Source organism: Podarcis vaucheri (assembly GCF_965113315.1).
Source record: "Podarcis vaucheri genome assembly, chromosome: 4".
NCBI lineage: Eukaryota > Metazoa > Chordata > Lepidosauria > Squamata > Lacertidae > Podarcis > Podarcis vaucheri.
Window position 1 is genome coordinate 66836570 of NC_138762.1, and position 21336 is coordinate 66857905.

Genomic DNA, 21336 nt, shown 5'->3' on the forward strand with positions numbered 1-21336 from the left:
CACTATTCACTTGGTTTATACAATGGTGCTTATCAAGAGACATGATTTATTGAGCAAGGATACAGTTCCATGTATGAAGGGACACATACAACCTCCTTTGAAAATGCCACAGGACAGTATAGCCTACCAAGCTGTTCTTCGTAGAGAGTCAAAGCTTCAGTCAGATTTACACAATTTCCCTGCAAGACAACATGTGACCTATATATCAATAAAACTGTGGGGAGACATAATGCAAAAGGAGCAAATTCATCAATAGATTCTATATAAACAGAGGTATAAATCACTTATGTCAGTGAATCTTGAAAAAGACACAAATTTATTTATATTATTTGTAATATTTATATACTGCCCAATAGCAAAGATTCATTGAGCTGCTTAACATTTGTTTGTTTGTTTATATCCCACCTTTTTTCAGTACTGGGACTCAAGGAGGCTCAAAAAATTAAAGCAAACATGGATACAACACAGAAAGATATTAGATAAAAAGCAATTAAACTATAATAGAAATATTAAAACCGTAAGATAGGGAAGTAAGACATAAACATGAAATCTATAAGAAATCATTATTCATAAATTATAAAGTAAGAAAGAAACACTCCAGCTTTAACGTATGATTCAGATAAAGCACATCATAAGGATATTTACACAGAAGTCCTACCAAGTTCCATGGATTTTATTCTGCATTAAATACATTGAGGATCATGGTTTTGTAGAATCTCATAGTAACTCCTTTCCCGTTCCGAATGTTAACACATATTACAAAATTCAAGGACTGGCTACAGTATCACTAGGCAGGAATTTGGAATGATTGCTCAATGCCAATGCTGTACTGACTCTGCAGTGTTACTAATCAAACTTGCTCAGAGTGGCTTCAATCTATGTGAAGCATTTATTTTATCAAAATTAAATATTTCACGACAGTCAAAATAACATAAACATTCTGAAGTGACTGTGTTACTAATGAATACATCAATAATCTTTACCTGTAAAGTACAGCATTAAGGAGATGAGTGAGAAAGATATGACAATTTTTATACCTGAATAGCAACCGTGGCATTAAATATATCAGGTGTGGGGAACCTACAGCTGTTCAGATATTGCTGGGCTCCAACTCCCATCAGCACCAGCCGGCAGGACCAATGTCAGGAGTGATGGGGAGCTGTGGTCCAGCACTGTATGAAGGACTGCAGATTCCCCACTCCTGAAATATACAAAAGAGGCTTAAGACAGGGCAATACATAAATGCACGACAAAATGTTATATGAATTCTGAATGGAAGATCATTAATCATATACAGAACAAAAGGAATTTAAATTATAGGTGGAAAATGAATGGCAGGGAGCAGAAAGTAAACAAGGGTAAATACATTCTTGTTTCTATACTTATTATATTAGAAAAACACATTATTATTATTGTCTCATTTTTTAATATTAGAACATCAAATAAATAGCAGAAGGAAATTAAGTATTTCGGAAATAAATTGAGTTATTAAGTGAACCACAAGCATCATAAAATGGTAAGAGAGAGGTTAATATAAAGACAAGGAAGTTAAGTATATAAAACTTGTTTAGTAATCTATTATTATCCGCAGTCCTGCAGTGGTTATTTTGTTCCGCTGCCTTTTACAAAGCATGTAATTTTGTCAGCATTAAATTGAATGGGATAGCATATAAACAACCTGCGTGTGTAATTTGGAAATCACAAATAGAAAACAGCACCAGGTAATTTATGGGACATCCTGCCAGTATAGAGGTAGCTTAATGGCACAACCCAATCTCTATCATGAGAGTAATCTGCAGTCTAGTTTTGTCATCCTCAGTATCCCAGGTTTCATCAACCAGCTCATCAAATCGCGAGCAATCACAGGAGACAACGTGGCAAGCAAATTGTGGAAAGGGAGAAGGAAAATACTTCTGAAATACTTAATTAAATCCAATAGTTTCTCCAGTACTATTCATTCATAACACTTATACACTGCTTTTGAAAAAACAACAACCCTCAAAGTGGTTTACGAAAAATTAGAAGAATAAAACCAAGAGAAATTCACAACCATACTTCAAAACATACTAAACATAAAAGACTAAAGCAGATTAAAATGACCTCAATTTTCTGGGCATCTAGAAATGGTTTTTTCTTCTTCTAGGCATCTAGAATGTATTTAACAGATGCCAAAAGGTCACCTGCTTGATTTCACAATAGGAAGGGAGTTCCAAAGTGAACAATCAAGTTCTTACCATGTGGAATAGGGACTATGCGACACCTGGAGTAATGCCACTACTGTGACAACATCTGCATCAGAAGCAGGCGAATATTTCACTTCACAGTGCCACACTTCACATAAAAAAAGACCTATGCAAATTCACACACCAGGATGGTTTGTTCATAATAAATCAAATATGCCAAACCTAGGCCCATGTTGGATTTATATGCCCACCTACATTTTCTATTGTACTGAAATTACACAGTAGGCCACAGGCGCCTCCTGCCCCTAATGCCTGCTGAATCACACAGTAGAGCCCTGTTTGAGGGCTCTGTCAAAGTTCAAAACTAAGAGTTGTAGAAAGGGGAATTGAGGAAAGAAGGTCTTTCCTTTTCAATCCTAAGTAACCACACACCCTTTAAAAAGCTTTAAAAAAATCACTGAAAAGGTTATATTAGGATCTGGTAAGTACTCCATGAAATACCGTATTTTTTGCACCATAACACTCACTTTTTTCCTCCTAGAAAGTAAGGGGAAATGTCTGTGCGTGTTATGGAAGGAATGCCTGCGGGTGGCGGGGGGGATCTGCAGTCGTGAGCAGAGGATCCATGGTTCCCCTTCCTTCCCTCCTCCGTGGTTACAAAGCATGGATCCACATGGATCCTCAGGATTTTTGCATTGGGCTACTCCAAACTCACTGTCAGATCACATGTCTGTGGCCACAGCATGAACCACAAAAATTATATATCCACTATTTCGTTTAGAATATTTTTTTCTTGTTTTCCTCCTCTAAAAACTACGTGCGTGTTATGGTCTTGTGCGTGTTATAGAGCGAAAAATACGGTATATTTCTGAAAAACAACTTCCACTGAACTCAATTTTCCATTCATATTTCCCCATAATCACCCCACTCTATACCCTGAGCCCCAAAGACCAGACTTATAGGGTATTAGTACACAGAGCACACAGATTGCTGACATTCTCTGCTAGGTGAGCAGAGAAATTATTCCTCAGGCGTCAAAGATCAATTGCCTCAAACCATTGGAGAAGGAAAATCTCCGTCATTTATTTCTACTATCTCAAGCTGTGATTCCTAGTTAAATGCCAGTCTTATTATCAACTTATCGAGTGCAAAGGATCGGGTGACCCCCATCTTCGAGAGGAGCTTGGAAACTTTGCCAATACTGCTAAACTTTGAGAACTATACAGATAATGTTTTAAACACTTAACAAGGTAAATAAAACTAAAACAAGTGTTTGCGTTATATATGTATATCAAGCATATCTTCTAAGTCTATGCATTTTTTAAAAGTGTGAATTCTCATTCTGTGAGCAAAACTATAACGGCTGTCAAATGTTTGTACACAGCAGCCTGTGTGTAAGATGTGTCTTGCGTCCCTATATTCCTTGTGCATAACACTCTTTGGATTTTATTACAGGAGCCAACGTTTTTAGTTGTCAAGCTCCATCTAGTGGCCAAAGAGTATAATGCAGATGACTACACCGCACAAGATATTCCCTGCCAGCATACAGCAACACTCTAATGGCCATTCCTTAGTTGCATTCGTTTTTTAGGAGCAGCAAAAGCTCTTTGGCGTTTTGACAGTGTTCTACTGCTATGGAACTAACACTTCCTGATCCAGAAAAGGATTGGGGCCCCTTGCTTGTAACAGTTATTTAAAACAGAGAACTTCTCACACTAACACAGAGAAACAGACTAGATTGCCTTCTTATATGCTGAAACATTTCCTCTTTAGCTATTAAAACTTGAGGACTGAAAAGTGTTTACTTAAAAATAAAGCATCTGTGGATGAGCTTGCCTAGCTACATATTTCAGAGTCACAAGGTGACAAATTTAAACAATAAGCATCCTGTTTGGCACTGACCATGGCTGTTGCTGGAAATGTATTGTCTTTCTCTCTCCCCACCCCCCCCCCTTTTAAAAATGCAGCTAGGATTATCAAAGTGTAAGAATATTGGTGGCTGCATGCCAGCTGTAAAATACCCTCATCATTTCTGATAAGGTATAGTATACCTAATCTGTATAAAATAGTATTTGATTTTAACTTCCCTGAAACCAACTAGAAAACGTGAGCCCGGCTGAAAAATGTAAAACAAAAACGAATCAGCTTTGGGTTAATATTCTAAAAACAGTTTTAGCCAAACTTCAAATTATGTTTAAGTCCCCCAGATTTAACCAGATTCTGGAGCAGGCTTATCTGCTCCTAATGCTGGTATGCATAGTAAGCAATGAGCAAGCCTCAAGCATTTATTTGAACTTTCTCTGGAAGATCCCATAGTCAAATAAACCCAGATTTTCTCTGATTTACTTCAGCCTCTAGCATGATTGTGTAGGACATGTATAAAAGCCTTGGACTGCTCCCGATCTCACCCAAGGGACAAAGTAGCATCTTAAACAGGCTTATTCTTTCAAATTTCGCTGTCATACTTCATTGTGATTACTTTTCATCTGCCATACCTGTGTAAAATATTTCCCATCAGGTTTCAAGACTTTCATTGAAAGGTCCAGAATCATCCGCAGAAACTCCCACGTAGAATCTAAATTTGAAAAATACTAATTGTTTAATTAGCAATTCACAAGGAAATATTCATAACTGTGGTAAGCTATAGCAAAAGGTAACATTCTTAACGTTACGATAATCTTTTTGTTCAGGGTTATAGGATGCCTTGTAAACACGTGGCAATTACAATGGAAAGGGCATAGCATCTGTGAGCAGAAGTGTGTCATAATGGCCAACTGTGCTCCATTTTCTACACACTTGACATGCATACACCATCTAAGCCACTCCTGGGTCAATGCATGCCTCCTTCTCCCCAACCATCCCCTTATCTCACCCAGATAGAAGTTACTCAACTGCAATCAAGGTTTTTAAATGAAAGAGTTTTCATTGTAAACAAGGTTCGCATTCAAAAGGTCAGAGAGACATTAACCTTCTTCTGGAGATGTGGAGATTGGAACAGCTGTCAAATCGTTAATTACATAATCAAACATCCTTTCTTCTTTGGCATACCTCTTCAGGACTGGAATACAATCTTCTATTAGAACCTAAAAAACAACAATAGTAGAATTTGGGCAACTTTTCATATACGGGGTTCCTGAGTGAGATCACTACTACCTTTTTAGCACTCTCAGATCACTCACCCATTGTTTCTGTCATTTCGACGGTACCAACATTGAAGAAATCAGTAACTAGTACAGATAGTTTTTGTTTTTAATGCCCTTAGCGTGTGGGTCAAAATGTATAGCAAAGCCTGTCAGTGCCTGGTGGTTCACATATAACACATAATGTTTGCATAGAAGCCTACATGCAAAAAAGGCAAATGCCCATAACATCAACATCACAAGACTCAGATGAACAGATTGCACAGATGCGTTGGGCTCTATTCCAGTATGCTCCCATGTTAAGTGCACAATTATCTGACAGAGAAAGGATGATCTCAGCCTCATTGTGAATGTATATTCACCATCTACACAGGATTCTTTAACTCATCTTACTTTCACAACAGTGCCATAAGAAGCTGTTTTATACAGTCAGACAACTGCTTGATCTAGATCAGTACAGGTGAAACTCGGAAAATTTCATTTATTTCAGTAATTCAACTTAAAAAGTGAAACTAATATATGAGATAGACTCATGACATGCAAAGCGAGATACGTCAAGCCTTTATTTGTTATAATTGTGATGATCATGGCATACAGCTGATGAAAACCCCAAATTAACAATCTCAGAAAATTAGAATATTAAATAAAATCAGCAAAACAAGGACTGCAAATACAGCAATATTGGACCTCTGAGAAGCAGAAGCATGCATATGTACTCAGTACTTGGTTTCGGCCCCTTTTGCATCAATTACTGCCTCAATGTGGCGTGGCATGGATGCTATCACCCTGCGGCACTGCTGAGGTGTTATGGAAAACTAGGATGCTTCAATAGCAGCCGTCAGCTCTTCTGCATTGCTCGGTCTCATGTCTCTCATCTTTCTCTTGGCAATGCCCCATAGATTATGGGGTTCAGGTCAGGCGAGTTTGCTGGCCAACCAAACACAGTAATCCCATGGGCATTGAACCAGGTTTTGGTACTTTTGGCAGTGTGGGCAGGTGCCAAAGTCCTGCTGGAAAATGAAGTCAGCATCCCCATAAAGCTCATCTGCGGAAGGAAGCATGAAGTGCTCCAAAATCTCCTGGTAGACGGGTGCATTGACCCTGGACTTAATGAAGCACAGTGGACCAACACCAGCTGATGACATGGCTCCCCAAATCAACACAGACTGTGGAAACTTCACACTGGACTTCAAGCATCTGGCATTGTGTGACTCCCCATTCTTCCTCCAGACTCTGGGTCCTTGGTTTCCAAATGAGATGCAAAAGCTGCTCTCATCAGAAAAGAGATTTGGGTTGTTCTGTAGGATTTCAGAGGAGCATTTTCCAACTTCTATGTGGAGATGCCAGCATGGATGAACAAGGGAGCTTTGGTTACTACTGTGCTGTGGTCCACTCTCAGATTTGGCTGAGAGACCATGATAAGCCCTAAGGCTACCCAGAGAACTCATATTTGATTACTACTACTCCCCACCCCCAAAGAATGTAACAAAAGGCAATGGGGGGGGAATCATTAATTGTGCCAGCATTCATTCCTTTCTGTACAAAACAAAGACCTCACAAAATAAAGAAAACTGAAAATTAGGTAATAAGGATCAACATGCCGTTTCAGTTTTATGGTGCTAGAATATTTCCTTTTATAAATTGAATTTAAACCATTTATTTATTTTTTCTATAACATTATTCTAATTAGGAAGTCTAGCATACCTCAGATGCCTAGTTCTTGAGTTTATAAATGTACTATATAGCCTGTTTATACAGAATACATTATGACTCTATTTCACAGTCCTGCTGTAGATGGAACAATAGATATTATAATTTCAGTACATGCGGACTCTTCTGAAACATGTATACATTTTAGTGACTGAAAGCAAAAAGAAAATCAACTGCTACTAGTTTATCGTTTGTTCATAATGTCTTAGAATTGTATATAGCTATACACAATACACAGTAATGCATCAGAAAGTACTCCCAAACGTGTATTTTCATTGATGAAGATAACATCTTTCATTTTGCATGTTTAAGGCAATTAGTTACCTGATAGCATTCTCCTTTCAGATTGTCCAAGACATCTCCACACGTTTTGCGCATATATTTTCGACACCCGTCAATCACCATTTGGTCAATGTATCTGATGCTAGTTAAGAATCCACCAACTCATTTTGTTGCAGTTATTAAAACAAGTTATTTAGTTTTGCTTCGGAATAGTAAGGTTTAGATTCCATAATCAATAGACAATGGTTTCAGGCAGCTCTTAAATACATGTTATTGACAACTGTTTTAAACATTCCTTTATAGGTAGCTAATTATCTGACACATAGTCCTAATTTTAAAATATACTTAGCATGGCTCAGAAAGTTTAAATTTGCTGCATAATCATAAATGGCCAACATTTAAGTATCTTGGTCAAACGATCTACTAAAGTCATGATGTCTCTATCTGAATTAGGACAATCTGAGCCAGATTTATGGTGCCCGACACACAATGCAGAACTTAAGATGGTTCTGAGAGGCGCTTGAATTAATCGTCTGATCTATTTTGATCTTTCAGAACAGAATGCACAGGGAGAAATCATGACAAAACATTTTCAAAACGAACCGTCACCCACTTATTAAAAGGATATCTCTACCATGGTGACCATCTTTGGTTTCAATTTGACTATTTCATACAGTATTCCCCCATCACCACCTCCAAGAATGAGGACTTCTTTGTCTGTGTAGTCTTCCTTCCCACTGCCCATTATAGCTTGTGTATATGCCAGGTCACTCTCTGCCAGATCTTGAAAAGCGCAGGGATTAAGAGATATATGTGAGCATGTTATAACAAAATTCTTTTGTTTGTGATAAATAAGAACATAAAGTTAGACCCGCTTGCATTTACATTTCAGAAATCCACAATGACTTTATTATTTTAAAGTAAATCATTCAGACTAATTAAAGGGGTTTGTTGATCAATGACACACCTAGAGACAGCAGCAGACTGCAAGGAAGCAGTCAGCACCAGCCAGTGTGCGATAATGTTATGCTCCAAAATTTCAACATTCCCGGGAGAAGAGTCCATACCATAGTATGATTCATTCCATTAACATAATCTTTTAATATAGATAGTGTAATTAGTTTTGATAACAACGGGAGCCTAAATACAATAATCAACAGAATCTTATCTGCTATTTTCCCCCAGTGGGTTGAATGATACAATGCTAGCAGGAATGGAAGAAACTAGCTTCATCAGCACTGTGTAAAATTTCCAGCCGAATTTATTTCATGTTGCCCCAAAAGATTCCTTTTTACAATTACTGGTGGGGTAATATATATATTTAAAAAAATATGATCTCAGCTGAAAAACACTTTGACCACAGGTCAAAATATCAGAAAGAGAGAAATTCTGATAATAGAAATCCCAGAAGCTCTGTGGGAAACCGACGCAATTTACAGCCCGCAAAGTTAATCGCTGCCATCCAGAGGTTCAAGAAAACCTTCTGCAATTACTGTCTGTCCAGGGCTGAGGGAGAAAAAAGAGGGTGGCTGGGTTTCAAGCACAGCAAACCACAAAACATGGGTTGACTTTGGATTGACAGGTCACAAGTTGTGCAGGTCAACTCTATAGCAGTTGGCTGTGTATTATATAAAAACAGCAATACTCACTAACATCCCCACTGAGGATAAGAATATTTCCAAACTGTTTCGAGTGTAAGATTTTAATATTCTGGTAAGCTGACTCTTCATCATAAACAACTTCATCAATGTCATATTCCACCAATCGTCCATCAGCTGTGGGCCAATATTTATCAATAGCATCTCCTCTCACAATGGCTGGCAATCTGAGAACGAAAAGACAAAGGAAGAGAACGTTCACAATTTCAGGTTTGTGCAAGTTAGCAAAAGCTATGTTATAGTCAAGACATTTCTAAAACATTACCTTCCTAGAGGTACTCGAACACTGCAACCTAGTGTTCCAAGCAAAGAATTTCCATTGTAAACTTTTTAATGTTAGTACTTTTGAGACAATTGCCATTCCTTGCTTTGCAGCCCCCAAAAATGTATTCCATTACTGGAACGGAACAAGAGATAAGCAGCACACAAAAGGTTTTTGAAAAGGTAGTTATTTTTAGCATTCACTGGTACAACAACATTCCAGGCAGACTCTCATGTTGACTTATCTATGAGTATTTTTAAAATGTCCATTCTGATACCACTACAGCAACAACTGAATTCCTAGGCTGGAATGTTTACATGGAAGCTGCTGTTATATAACTTGGACATAGCTGTCAAACAGGTTGCCAAAGGACGGCAGATAACTGTGCTAGCTATTAATGCTTTTATATACTTTGTTATATTAGCTTTCTAAAGGTAGAAATGGCAGAGCATGTTAAAAGTTGTTTTGTTTGTGAACCACCCTTGGTATTTCTTCTTGAAATGCAAAGGGTATACAAATTAATTTAACTGATTGATTGATTAATTAATTAATTAAACTATGCCTTCACAACAGCAGAAAACATAAGGACAGGAAAATCTGTCATGCCTTTCAGTAATACCCAAGCCATGCCATCTAATGAAACAATTTAAGAGACACTAGAGGGCAGTACCAGATAGTACGCAAACTTCAGGAGACCAAAGGTTTTTTTAACTATAAAAACCAATTTGCTTTATAGACTATTAAAACCAGATAAATATTTTAATGGAGAGAGAGAGAGCAAACCCACCGAAATATCTCAAGCTTTATTCTTAATCTCCCCTGTCCATTCCTATGCCACACATTATGTATTCATTTACTGGTGCAGTTATTTTACCCAAATAGCCATTGTCTGGTCAACTGGGATGCAAGAGACTGACAAAATGAGCTGACAAAAGGTGGATCACGTGTAGTGTGTAAAGCCTGTTCCAAGGGTACACTGCAACTGCCCACAGAGTAGGAATACTACTTTTGCTTTTCCCAGCACTACCCTGCTCTCCCCGCAGCCAACTAAGTGTCTTCACTTACGTGGTACCCAGGCAGTTGCCACGTCACAGAGAGCACACAAGGCTATGCCGATGCTTCCTACTTTTTCACATGGAAGTATAACCTGAGTAAGAAAAGGCTACAAAATGGTGGCATCCCACAAAAGCCAGAGAAAGACTAAAATCACAGGTGTTCCAAGTAATAGTTTCACTGTGCAAACATGAACTGTACTGAATGTGAAAGTGCTGGTGACGTTGACAACCAGATGTTCAGATTACTATCAGAGGCAAAAGGCTGCCTCTCTCACCCCTGTAACCTACTACACTGTATCAGTTTTGTTTTTCTAACGTAGTCAGCCTCCATGCCTTATCAATGCTCATCACTCTGTTCCTGTACATAACAAAATTATTTCCTTGTCTAATCCAGCATTAGGTAACTTGTGCCTCCCGCATGTTGTTGGATTCCAACTCTTATTAGGCCCAGACAGAATGGCAAAAGGTCAGTAATAAAGGAAGTTGCTGTCCAAGAACATATGGAGGGTGTGACCATGGTTGCTGATTTCCTCAGAAATACAGTGGTGCCTCAGGTTAAGCACTTAATTCGTTCTGGAGGTCGGTTCTTAACCTGAGGTACCACTTTAGCTAATGGGGTCTCCCGCTGCCGCCGGAGCATGATTTTGGTTCTCATCCTGGGGCAAAGTTCTTAACCCGAGGTACTATTTCTGGAGTCTGTAACCTGAAGCATCTGTAACGTGAAGTGTCTGTAACCCGAGGTACCACTTTGGTCTAGCTACAGATTCTCTCCAATCACTGGAAAAGAATGAAGAAATGCATATGGAAACCCAGGTGGGTTCTTTCTATTCTATATCGCCCCACTGATCCGTAGGTATGGAAAAGAATGTCAAATAAGGTGCCTCAGGCTCCTTCAAGTTCAGCTCTCCACTTTAGTTTTTCCCCAACCCCATATATTTCTGTATGGAATAAAACCCACAATAACATGGCAGCCCCCCTCCCACAAGACTACAACTTAACACCACCCAATTATGCCCCCCGATTTCAGTTTATTTCATTTCTATCCTACCTTTCTAGTGCCTATGCACTATTCAGGGCATCTAACTATACTTGACAATCACAGTATTATGTAAAACAACTTATTCAATAGGAACGTAGGAAGTTTTGCCTTACAAGCAGATCATGGATTCATCTAGTTCAGTACTGTCTACTGACTGGCTGTGCCTTTCCATGGTTTCAAGTACTTAGCAATGCAATAAGCTGCCAAAATAAAATAAAATCTCTCTACCAACTAGGAAAAGGCAGCCAGAGATGAACCACCCATTTTTCATAGGTTTACTTTGGTGCAGCCACACTATGCCCTCATGGAACTCCATTGAATAATCTACAGCAAATGAAAAGTTTACTACATTAAGAAAATGTAAGGGTAAAATGAATGAGCTTGAGTAAAATGTTTTGTAAGTCTCAATACTATGTGTTAAAATTCCATATTCATTTACCAGACACGTCAGTACAGCAACAAAGACTTTGTTGGGCAATCTGACCAAACAATCTCAAAATTCCTCACCGTTTTACTCTTTTGATGTTTCTATGACACAGTTCTTTCATTCTTTCTTCTATCTTGTTTAGAAGCTGTGGTAAAAAAATTATGTCTGATTAAAAAACAATAGGATAATAATAATAATAATAATAATAATTTATTATTTGTACCCCGCCCATCTGGCTGGGTTTCCCCAGCCACTCTGGGCGGCTTCCACAGAAACCAAAAAAACATTAAAATATCATACATTAAAAGCTTCCCTGAATCAAACTAAAGGATCAAACTAAAAGAACAAGATTCCTAAAAATATGATACACAGCCAACTTTTCTCTCTCACCTCCAAAGCCCATGGCAGCTAACAGTATAAAACTACTAATAAACTGTTGGTGTGTGTTAATTTAAACTTTTGACATTTTATGCAGCCTTGAAGAAAGTACTTACATAAATATTTGGTCCTCTTGGGTGCAACAGTTGCATTTGCATATAACAGTAAATAATGGTGTAGCACTACATGGACAAGTGTCAATAAAGATGAGCAAAGCCTGAGGATTTGTCTATTTTCCCTTCTCATTTTTGTTAAAATTAATTTTGCTTTCAGTGAGTTTAGCACTGCATACAAGCCAGTGAGCTTAGTTTCTAAACAAACCAAATCCAAAACATGAATTATAAATGACCTCCTTTTTATCATTTCATTCAGGAAGTTTGCTGTTAAGTACTGTGGTACCTCGGGTTAAGTACTTAATTCGTTCTGGAGGTCTGTTCTTAACCTGAAGCACCACTTTAGCTAATGGGGCATCCTGCTGCCACCATGCCGCCGGAGCATGATTTCTGTTCTCATCCTAAAGCAAAGTTCTTGACCTGAAGCACTATTTCTGGGTTAGCAGTCTGTAACCTGAAGCATCTGTAACCTGAAGCATATGTAACCCGAGGTACCACTGTACTATTCAGGGTTTAGAGGTAAAAACAGAAAGATCTGCAGTGCCTTATATACAAACAGAAACAGAGAGAGAGAATTAAAACCATTGTGAAAATAAAAATGGTTTTGTCTTCCACTGAAATGTCATCAAGGTCAGTGCCAAGGTCAGATCTGTTAAGGAATGCAGTTAATGGATTAATTCTCCCCACAATGTACCTACAGGCATTTCTGCTTTACTGTTATGTCTGAAGCAAGCTAAAGGCTTGCCCCGTCCTTTTCCACTGAGTTTAATGGCTGCAAGAATTAAAACCTAGCATTTATGAAATTAAAAATAAGCTCTGTAAAAAAAATGTGTCTACAATTCAAGCACTACCATATATATATGGTACTATACCTACCTGTTCTACGTCTCCGCCACTCAAATCGTTGCAACTCTGTACATCGACCAACACCAAGCCATGTGGATAAATTCTCAGATTGGCAAAACTAGACAGTAAAAACAAGAAAAGCGTCAGATGAAAGCAGTCCCCCAGTCCCTACATTCTAAGCACCAACTTCTTCAACAAGAACTGCAGGAAGAGACCCTCCAGCACCTGAGCTGCCTACCTGCTGCCCACTCTCCCCTCATTTATATTCTTATCAACTGTCCTGTGAGCTCCTGTTGAAAGAAGACCATCTGAATATTTACATTGCTTCCTTCCAACTGTGAATACTTGGTAAGTCCTTGTGGTTAAGAGAAATTCTCCATTATAAACAAGCTTGATTTTTTTAAATGATCTAAGATGACTAGAAATTTAGTATGTTTTGTTTTCAAACAACAAGAAGGATTTCTAAAATGTTATCAAACTCTGTTCCATGCAAGTTTGAAGAAATGGCTTTAATGCATTCTCCATTAAAGGGGCAATTGTGCCTGGGGGAATGCAATCTTTAGGAGGCAGAACACTTAGGTCCGTGAATTAGAGGCGGTATCTAATGCCACCAAAATTCTGCTGGGAAGCTAAGCATGCTGCCCAATATCCATGGAAAATTGAGAGCCAGTTGGAAAGTTGTCTTATTCTTGGTTTTTTCAAGCAACGCTAGGAACCTGTTTCAGCTGAAGAATAAGGGGGGAAATGCTTAAAAACCATCAACGATGGAACAGGGGTGATGGAATCAGCTGGCTGGATGTGATCAGTGGAAAGATGTGGTCAATGCAGCCTGGGAATTTATTTATTTTTAAAAACCTGCTAAATAGCTGGCAGATGGGCAAGAGATGCTAGCTGAAGGAGAAGGCAATGAGCACAAAGGAGGTAAAGAGGAGACTGGAAAAGGGACAATTCTATCTCTTGTGTCTCTTCCTATCTTGTCTTTTTCTCCATCCCTCCCCTTCTCTTTCCACCAGAAACAAGGGAGAGGCACAGAGATATAAAATGGACAAAGAAAATTATCTCATTTTCTAGACTGGTCATTTTCTGATTCACACAGAAAGTATTTTTAAATGTCCCCAAGGGCAGAAGGAAGATCTGCACATAGAAATCAATGAAGAAACCCAAGACTTTAATGCAGCTGTAACTTGAGCTGGAAAAGGCTACAGATGAAATAAAAATGTAAGAGGGAGAAAGAAGTTACAAGGTGAAAGGGAGGGAGAAAATGAGAGGCAACATGAAAAAAGGAACATCATAAGGCTGGGCAAGAGTGCTGAAGAAGAGCTGGGAAGAGTGCTGGAGAAGGGGACAATGAAAGAAGTTTCTAACTTCCCTGAGGAAATCAGAACTGGAGCTCACCAAGGTGCCTTTTCACTTTTGTGAGGGCCGCTGGGTGCCAGCCCTCAACTACAGAGGCAGAGCTAACACCTTCAAATGGAGCCCACTCTGCCAGAAGTTCTGGTAACACATTGCCACTGTGTGTGTGTGTGTGTGTGTGTGTGTGTGTGTGTGTGTGTGTGTGTGTTTTAACAGTTTTTAATTCTGGATTTTCAATTGTTGTAATATGCCCTGGGAACTGCTGGTGTAGGATAATAAATTTAAGCATCATGCTTGTTTTAGTATTTCTAGTATTCATTGTTTAACTTGTCAAACTTAAGTTTAAACACACTGCTTAGAAGCGCTTCTGATCCTAGCTTTGATTCTTGAGCCCAAGGTATCGCTGTGGCTAGCACTGCCTTTGCCCAGCTGAAGCTAGTACATCATCTATACCATTTTTGCCTTAGTTATACCATGCTCTAATGGGCAGTATGGAAGCCTCATATGAAGCCTGCTTTAGAATGCAAAGGCATGCGACTCCTTTACTGAAACAACTGCACTGGCTTCCATTTTGTTTCCACGCCCAGTTTAAGGAGCCAGTGATTTGAAGGACCACCAACTCCAGTATTAGCCCACCCGTCTCCTAATATCTTCATCATCAGACGCGCTCCTGTGTATCTGATGTCTCTATGAGTCTGCTTAGCCCTGGAACCTGGGAGAGAGCCTTTTCAGTAGCTGCACCCAGGCTGTGGAACGGACTTGTGGTAGAAGCTCATCTTGCATTAATGGCCTTCTGTCAGATGTCTAAAGCCTTGCAGTTTAAGAAGGATTTTGGGATACAAAAGCTTTTAAAGGCCTTTACCAATTTGTATTTCACCTTGCCACAGTTAACTGTTTCATCATTGCTTAAGACTATCTACTTGTTTTAATGGCTGCCTTTTATCCTTTTGTGTTCTGCTGCTTTTAGCAATTTTCACGTACCGTATTTTTCGCTCTATAGGACGCACTTTTTCCCCTTCAAAAATGAAGGGGAAATGTGTGTGCGTCCTATGGAGCGAAAATGCCATAGCCCCGCGACACTCTCCCGGCTGGAGAGGTGACGTTCGGCTATGGCAGGAGCCTCTATAGCCGCGCGTCACCTCTCCAGCCGGGAGAGGGTCATGGGGGGCTGCTTTAGCCGCGCGCTCTCCCAGCTGGAGAGGTGACGCGCGGCTATGGCAGGAGCCTCTATAGCCGCGCGTCACCTCTCCAGCCAGGAGAGGGTCATGGGGGGCTGCTTTAGCCGCGTGCTCTCCCGGCTGGAGAGGTGACGCGCGGCTATGGCAGGAGCCTCTCCGCTGCACCTTTCCGCTGCTCCCTGACCTGCTCTTTGGGGCTGGTGGTGGGCTCCCCCCCCCGCCAGCCCCAAAGAGCAGGTCGAAAGGAACCTGAAGCCTGGAGAGCGAGAGGGGTCAGTGCACACCGACCCCTCTCGCTCTCCAGGCTTCCAAGGTAGCCGCCTGAACGCACCTTAAACGGCACCTTGTTTTAGAGCGGGAAAACAAGAGGGGAAAAGTTCTCCCCCTCTCTGTGCAGCGCCTCCTGCCGCTTCACTGAAGGGGCGCTGGGCAGAGAGGGGGAGAATTTTTTTTCTTGTTCTCCCCCCTCTAAAACAAAGTGCGTCCTATTGTCCGGTGCATCCTATGGTGTGAAAAATTTGGTAGTTTTTACCTTATTGCAGCTAGCTGTCTTGAACTTCTTAAAGGAAAGGCAGGACATAAAAAATTTAAATAAACAAATAAAAATAACCTGTATTTGATTACACAAATTTCTGTTAACAGATTTCACCACTTATAAAAATTAAAAAACCATTAGCATACACACTAGCCAGTTCAATAATATGCTTCCTTTACTGCACAAACTCAAAAAAAGTTTCACTTGCCCAATTGTTTTTAAAATGTACTATAACATTCCAACAATTGCTAGAAGTCAAGCATCTCAAAGATTCATGTATTCCAGAAATACTTGTTCTTTTCCCATTCACTGGCATTTTCAAATAAACTGGAATTAAAACAAGTTTGGTTTTTTTGAAAAAAATGACACCACTACACGCAGCGCTTTGAATGGCAAATGTAATTAACATTCTGCTTGGCAAAGAAAGTGAATGGCTGTTTTGCCTATATTTATGTTGACAACATGATTAATGAAAGCTTTACAATAGAGCCTTCTACAATTCTGCCTTTTGTTAGAGTGACCCATGAATTAAACGGACCTGGGAGAGATGACAAATATTACTTTTGCTGGCTTAACTTCATGCAAAGTGGCTTTAATCTAGATACAGAGGAATTGTTTTAGCAGAGACAACAAGGAAGCATGACTTAATCCCCAAGCAACTTCAATTCATTTAGCAGCTGCAGCTTTCCCAATGGGGATTAATACATTGTCTTTGTTAAAGGAAAAAATTGTCGTCAGCAGCATTCACAGGAGTTTGAAATTGCAGAGAATGTATGTTCAAAACCTTTGTGGGTATACCATTATTCAGCAGCACTGCTCGACTCTACGGTGTACGTTAATGTACATTAATGTGTGGTTTCCAATTCTGACTGACATCTACATTCTGTCTAGTCACAGTTCACAGTGTAATGTATTATTACTATTACCAGTAATTTTCTCAATCCAATTTACCACTTCTGCACCTATTTCCACTCACAAAACCACTTTCTATTATTCCCCTTTCATGTGCACATCATCCACACTCCTCAAGAAGAGACAACCAGCTAACCTTGAACTCAACAGCAACTGCTACAATGGCAAGAGTACCACTGATAAGTGTGACAGCATGAATATTAGGAGAGACCTTGATCCATCCATTCCTTGCCCTGAAATCATTCAGTGAAACCATTTCATGAGCAGAGGAAGGAGTAGAGTGAAGCCTGGTTTTCCTACAAACAAACCACAACTTTCCAGGCCCACAAAAGATAGGAATCTCTCTCTTTCCCCCTCGTAGGCACTAAGCATCCTTCTTTGGGGAGGGAATTCCATAATGTCAGTGTCACATTAGAAAAGGTATTTTCCCTACGTCGCCTCCCACCTTCTCTCTCAAAGCTGGGTGTATTCAGAAAGGGGCTTCAGTAGAGGTTTCTAACATCCAGGCATGTTAAGCAGGTGGTACTTGGGTACCTGGTGGTACCTGAGTTCTAAGCCATGTACAGCTTGCAAAGTAAAAAATCAGGACCCTGCATTGGTTTCAGAGCAGCTCTTCCAAAACTGGTCCAGCTAAATTTTGAACTTGGTGCAATTTCCAAGCAGTGTTCAAGGTGCACATACAACTTCTTATAGTAGTCTAAATGGAACTTTCCATGTCATGGAACACTGTATTTAAATTACTCCCAGTCCAGGAGAAATCACAGCCGACCTGACTGCTGCACTCCCACTGGTTGTTTAAAAGGGGGGAAATCCACACTAAATATTAATGGAACACCTAGCAGACTGGCTCCTCCAGTAAATGCCAAGCTAAACTTCAATATTTTCTGAGGATACCATGCTGTTCCACAACCAGCAGATTCTCACTTGGTGAAAATGTAGAATAGTAGGTGCTTAGTGGCAGCACCCAAACTCCATTGGGTAATTCATGATGCAGACAATAGTGAGCTTTAAAACACCTCTTAAAAATTCATACGTTTGTCCAAACTTTCCTAGACTCTGACTCTTAATTTTTAATTTTGTTTGGTACACTGTTCAGTTTTATTTGTGATATTTATTTGTGTTGAGATTTCAGGATATTTTTACTGAACCTTTTTGTCTGTGCTTTTATTATTTTTATGCAAACCACTTAAGAGATTTTATTATATCAAGTGGTATATTTTAGGTAAATAAGTAGATGAACGAATGAATGTTACACTGTATTTAAAGCCTAGTTTGGCACTTAAACCATGCCAGCTGTTGTACAGTTACAGAAATCTTTGCAATGTGGGGTAGGAAGGAGGGATTTTTTTACATTTTACATTGCTGTTAGTAGTTAAATCCAATAGTTCACAGCACTTAAGTTTCCCCTGATTTCCACAAATGCACCAGTTGCTTCCAGCATTACCTTATTATTACAACAGGGATGCAGGTTCTCATTTTATCTTGCATTAAAGCCCACTCTCCAATGGAGTGCTGCAATAAGGCATATAAGTTTTTTTAATGCCAGCACATCAGAAGGCAGTTAAGAAAAGCATATGTGACGTTACGAATAGTATTAGTTTTTAGAAGTTTGGATATTGTTACCCAAGCACCTGTAGAAGCAGTAGGAAAGAAGTAGCTCACAAAGCTTAACTGTTACTGAGTATAGTAACAGCAATTGCACAAGGGCTTGTGCAACATCTGCTCCAAGTTCAAGGTACCTTTCAGATTCAGCTATTGCCCTATGTTAATATGGGACTCCTGCTAACAGAACGGCTGTTTCATGAACCAAATCTTACAACTTTATCTATCATCAAATACTTATATGCAAATAAGAAAGGCTCTCTGAGCAGTTTACAAGTAAAAAAAAAATAAACTGCAAGCTACTAAAAATAAGGCATCAAATAAAGGCAAAGGTAAAGGTACCCCTGACTATTAGGTCCAGTCACGGACGACTCTGGGGTTGTGGCGCTCATCTCGCTCTATAAGCCGAGGGAGCCGGCGTTTTGTCCGCAGACAGCTTCCAGGTCATGTGGCCAGCATGACTATGATGCTTCTGGTGAAACCAGAGCAGCGCACGGAAATGGCGTTTACCTTCCCACCAGAGAGGTACCTATTTATCTACTTGCACTTTGACGTGCTTTCGAACTGCTAGGTAGGCAGGAGCTGGGACCGAACTACGGGAGCTCACCCCGTCACGGGGATTCAAACCACCAACCTTCTGATCGGCAAGCTCTAGGCTCTGTGGTTTAGAGCACAGCGCCACCCACATCCCAAGGCATCAAATACGGAGTCTAAAACAAAACCAGCAGCAGAATAAAGAAAGAGGATACCCAGCAGAGGATAACACAACCGAGAAGTCTCAGAAAGGTCTGTAAATATTACAGAATGCCTGACAATGAATTTTTACACGTGTGAGATTCCATTTTGAATACTAAACAGTATACAACCACTCCAGTTTTAAATACAGGCCCTTCCACAGTAGCTGTTATGCAGGGCAGCTCTATTTTCTTAGAATTATAATGCTAAAATGGTACAAACCAACTCAGCCATTCACAGAACACCACGCTTCAGGGTGATGTCTCATATTGTTGCCAGGTCAGATAACTGCAGCATTCGAGGGCAGAAAAATACCCATTGTTTTCAGTCAGCCAGACATGTGCAATGTTGTCTAAGAATGCGGCACTAGGCTTGTTTTGTAACAAACAATAAAGCCTTGTGGTTTTGTAGGGTTATGTATTCATTTTGTCACTGGGAAACACGTTTCCATTACATTTTAGTTACTGTGGGCATTTGAAATTAACTCGTTGAAACCCATGCAAAAAAAAAAAAGTGTTAAAGTTCTTAATTAAATTGCCCTTTTTATTTCACTTCTTTGAAGGTGGATGACACATCTTGACAATGCCATTTACCTGGTTGTTAAACAGTAATGCTAACACCCTCCACAAATTATGGGTCTATATTGTACTCACCTGCCATTTTTACTGACGTAGGTTGCTAAGTACCCATGATCTTCCCAGTTATGAATAGTTTCTGTCATTCCCTGCTCTTGGAAGATGGGCTGTAGACCTTTAAAAACGGCACTACAATCAGCTAGACAATGAAAAAAAGACATCATGGGTCAATAAAGGCACTTCGATTTTTAACATGTATTTTTTTTGATACTTGTAGAACTCTCATCATGAACATAAAATTAGATTCCCAAGATGCTGGTACTGTATCTTCTGCCAGACATTTCCCCATCTGCTTTAGCTTTTTTGTCAGCATCTTCTCTCAGAAGGATAAAAACAAAGTATAAAGTGAATGTCTAAAATTATATTTCTTACTTAAGAGTAGCAAATTAACAAACTATGTGGCTGCATCTAGCTGTAAATGAAATAAAAATTCATTCCAAAATTGTGTAAACTCTGATAAAGGAGCTTCCTGCTGGCTCCCGGTCTATATATAGCTACTAGATAGAAAACAAAAGGTCTTTCCTGTGTTTTTATTCATAAATATATTTATAAAATGCTTCTAATGTTGGGGTTGTGGGGAGAGACTTGCTGCCAGGGACAATTGTTTTAGTACATGCAGTTGCACAAATGTGAGAAACAGGCCAGTTCATTCATTTTAAAGAGAAAGAAAAATGAATGCAAGGTTTTTAAAAATACAAATTTTAAATCTTCACTTCCTTTTTATATAATGATTCTTAGGTTCTCCTTTGGTTTTTGCAAGCTGAATAACACATATCAATTATAATATACATGTGTAAAATGTTTGCAGCCCACTGCATTACACAGGTTTGTACACCGGGGATGAATGTGGCAAATATTTATCTAGGAAAACAAAGCACATTTCCAGAGTACTATAATAAAAAGCAGCCGTAAGAGAGTAAGGACCGGATTCAACTAACCCAGAGCAATAGCGGAAGCCAATGCAAGGGCTCACACTAGCCCACAGCTCCCAATCCGCTCTGGAGTGCTGGAAGAACCCCCAGAACACATCAATTGGGGGGGGGGGATTCCATCTGGCAAACATAAATGCTTGGACTGACAGAATGATCATAAGAGCACAACATGAATTTCTTCCCCATATGCTCTGTACAGAAAGCAAGTTTGTTGAAAACAACTCTATTTCTAGTACAGTGGTGCCTCGCAAGACGAAAAGAATCCGTTCTATGATTCTCTTCGTCTAGCGGTTTTTTCGTCTTGCGAAGCAAGCCCATTGAAGGATTAGCGCTATTAGCGGCTTTTAGCGGCTTATCTGCT

General features: G+C 39.6%; 2 protein-coding genes across 4 annotated transcripts in view; one reads left to right on the top strand and one right to left on the bottom strand.

Moving 5' to 3' along the window:
* Nucleotides 1–21336, top strand: part of LOC309531227 (uncharacterized protein) — a 216470-nt gene that overhangs the window by 189918 nt on the left and 5216 nt on the right. The gene's annotated exons all lie outside the window — the stretch shown is intronic.
* The window catches only part of SMS (spermine synthase), a 46238-nt gene that overhangs the window by 4428 nt on the left and 20474 nt on the right, over nt 1–21336 (bottom strand). For all 3 annotated transcript variants that reach the window (XM_082220601.1, XM_082220603.1, XM_082220602.1), the window contains exons 2-10: nt 20062–20182; nt 13124–13211; nt 11837–11901; nt 8965–9140; nt 7942–8098; nt 7358–7445; nt 5152–5266; nt 4679–4758; nt 64–179 (exon numbers count right to left, since the gene is read on the bottom strand). In XM_082220601.1, the coding sequence (XP_082076727.1) occupies nt 64–179; nt 4679–4758; nt 5152–5266; nt 7358–7445; nt 7942–8098; nt 8965–9140; nt 11837–11901; nt 13124–13211; nt 20062–20182 (1006 nt within the window). The remainder of the gene's footprint in view (nt 1–63; nt 180–4678; nt 4759–5151; nt 5267–7357; nt 7446–7941; nt 8099–8964; nt 9141–11836; nt 11902–13123; nt 13212–20061; nt 20183–21336) is intronic.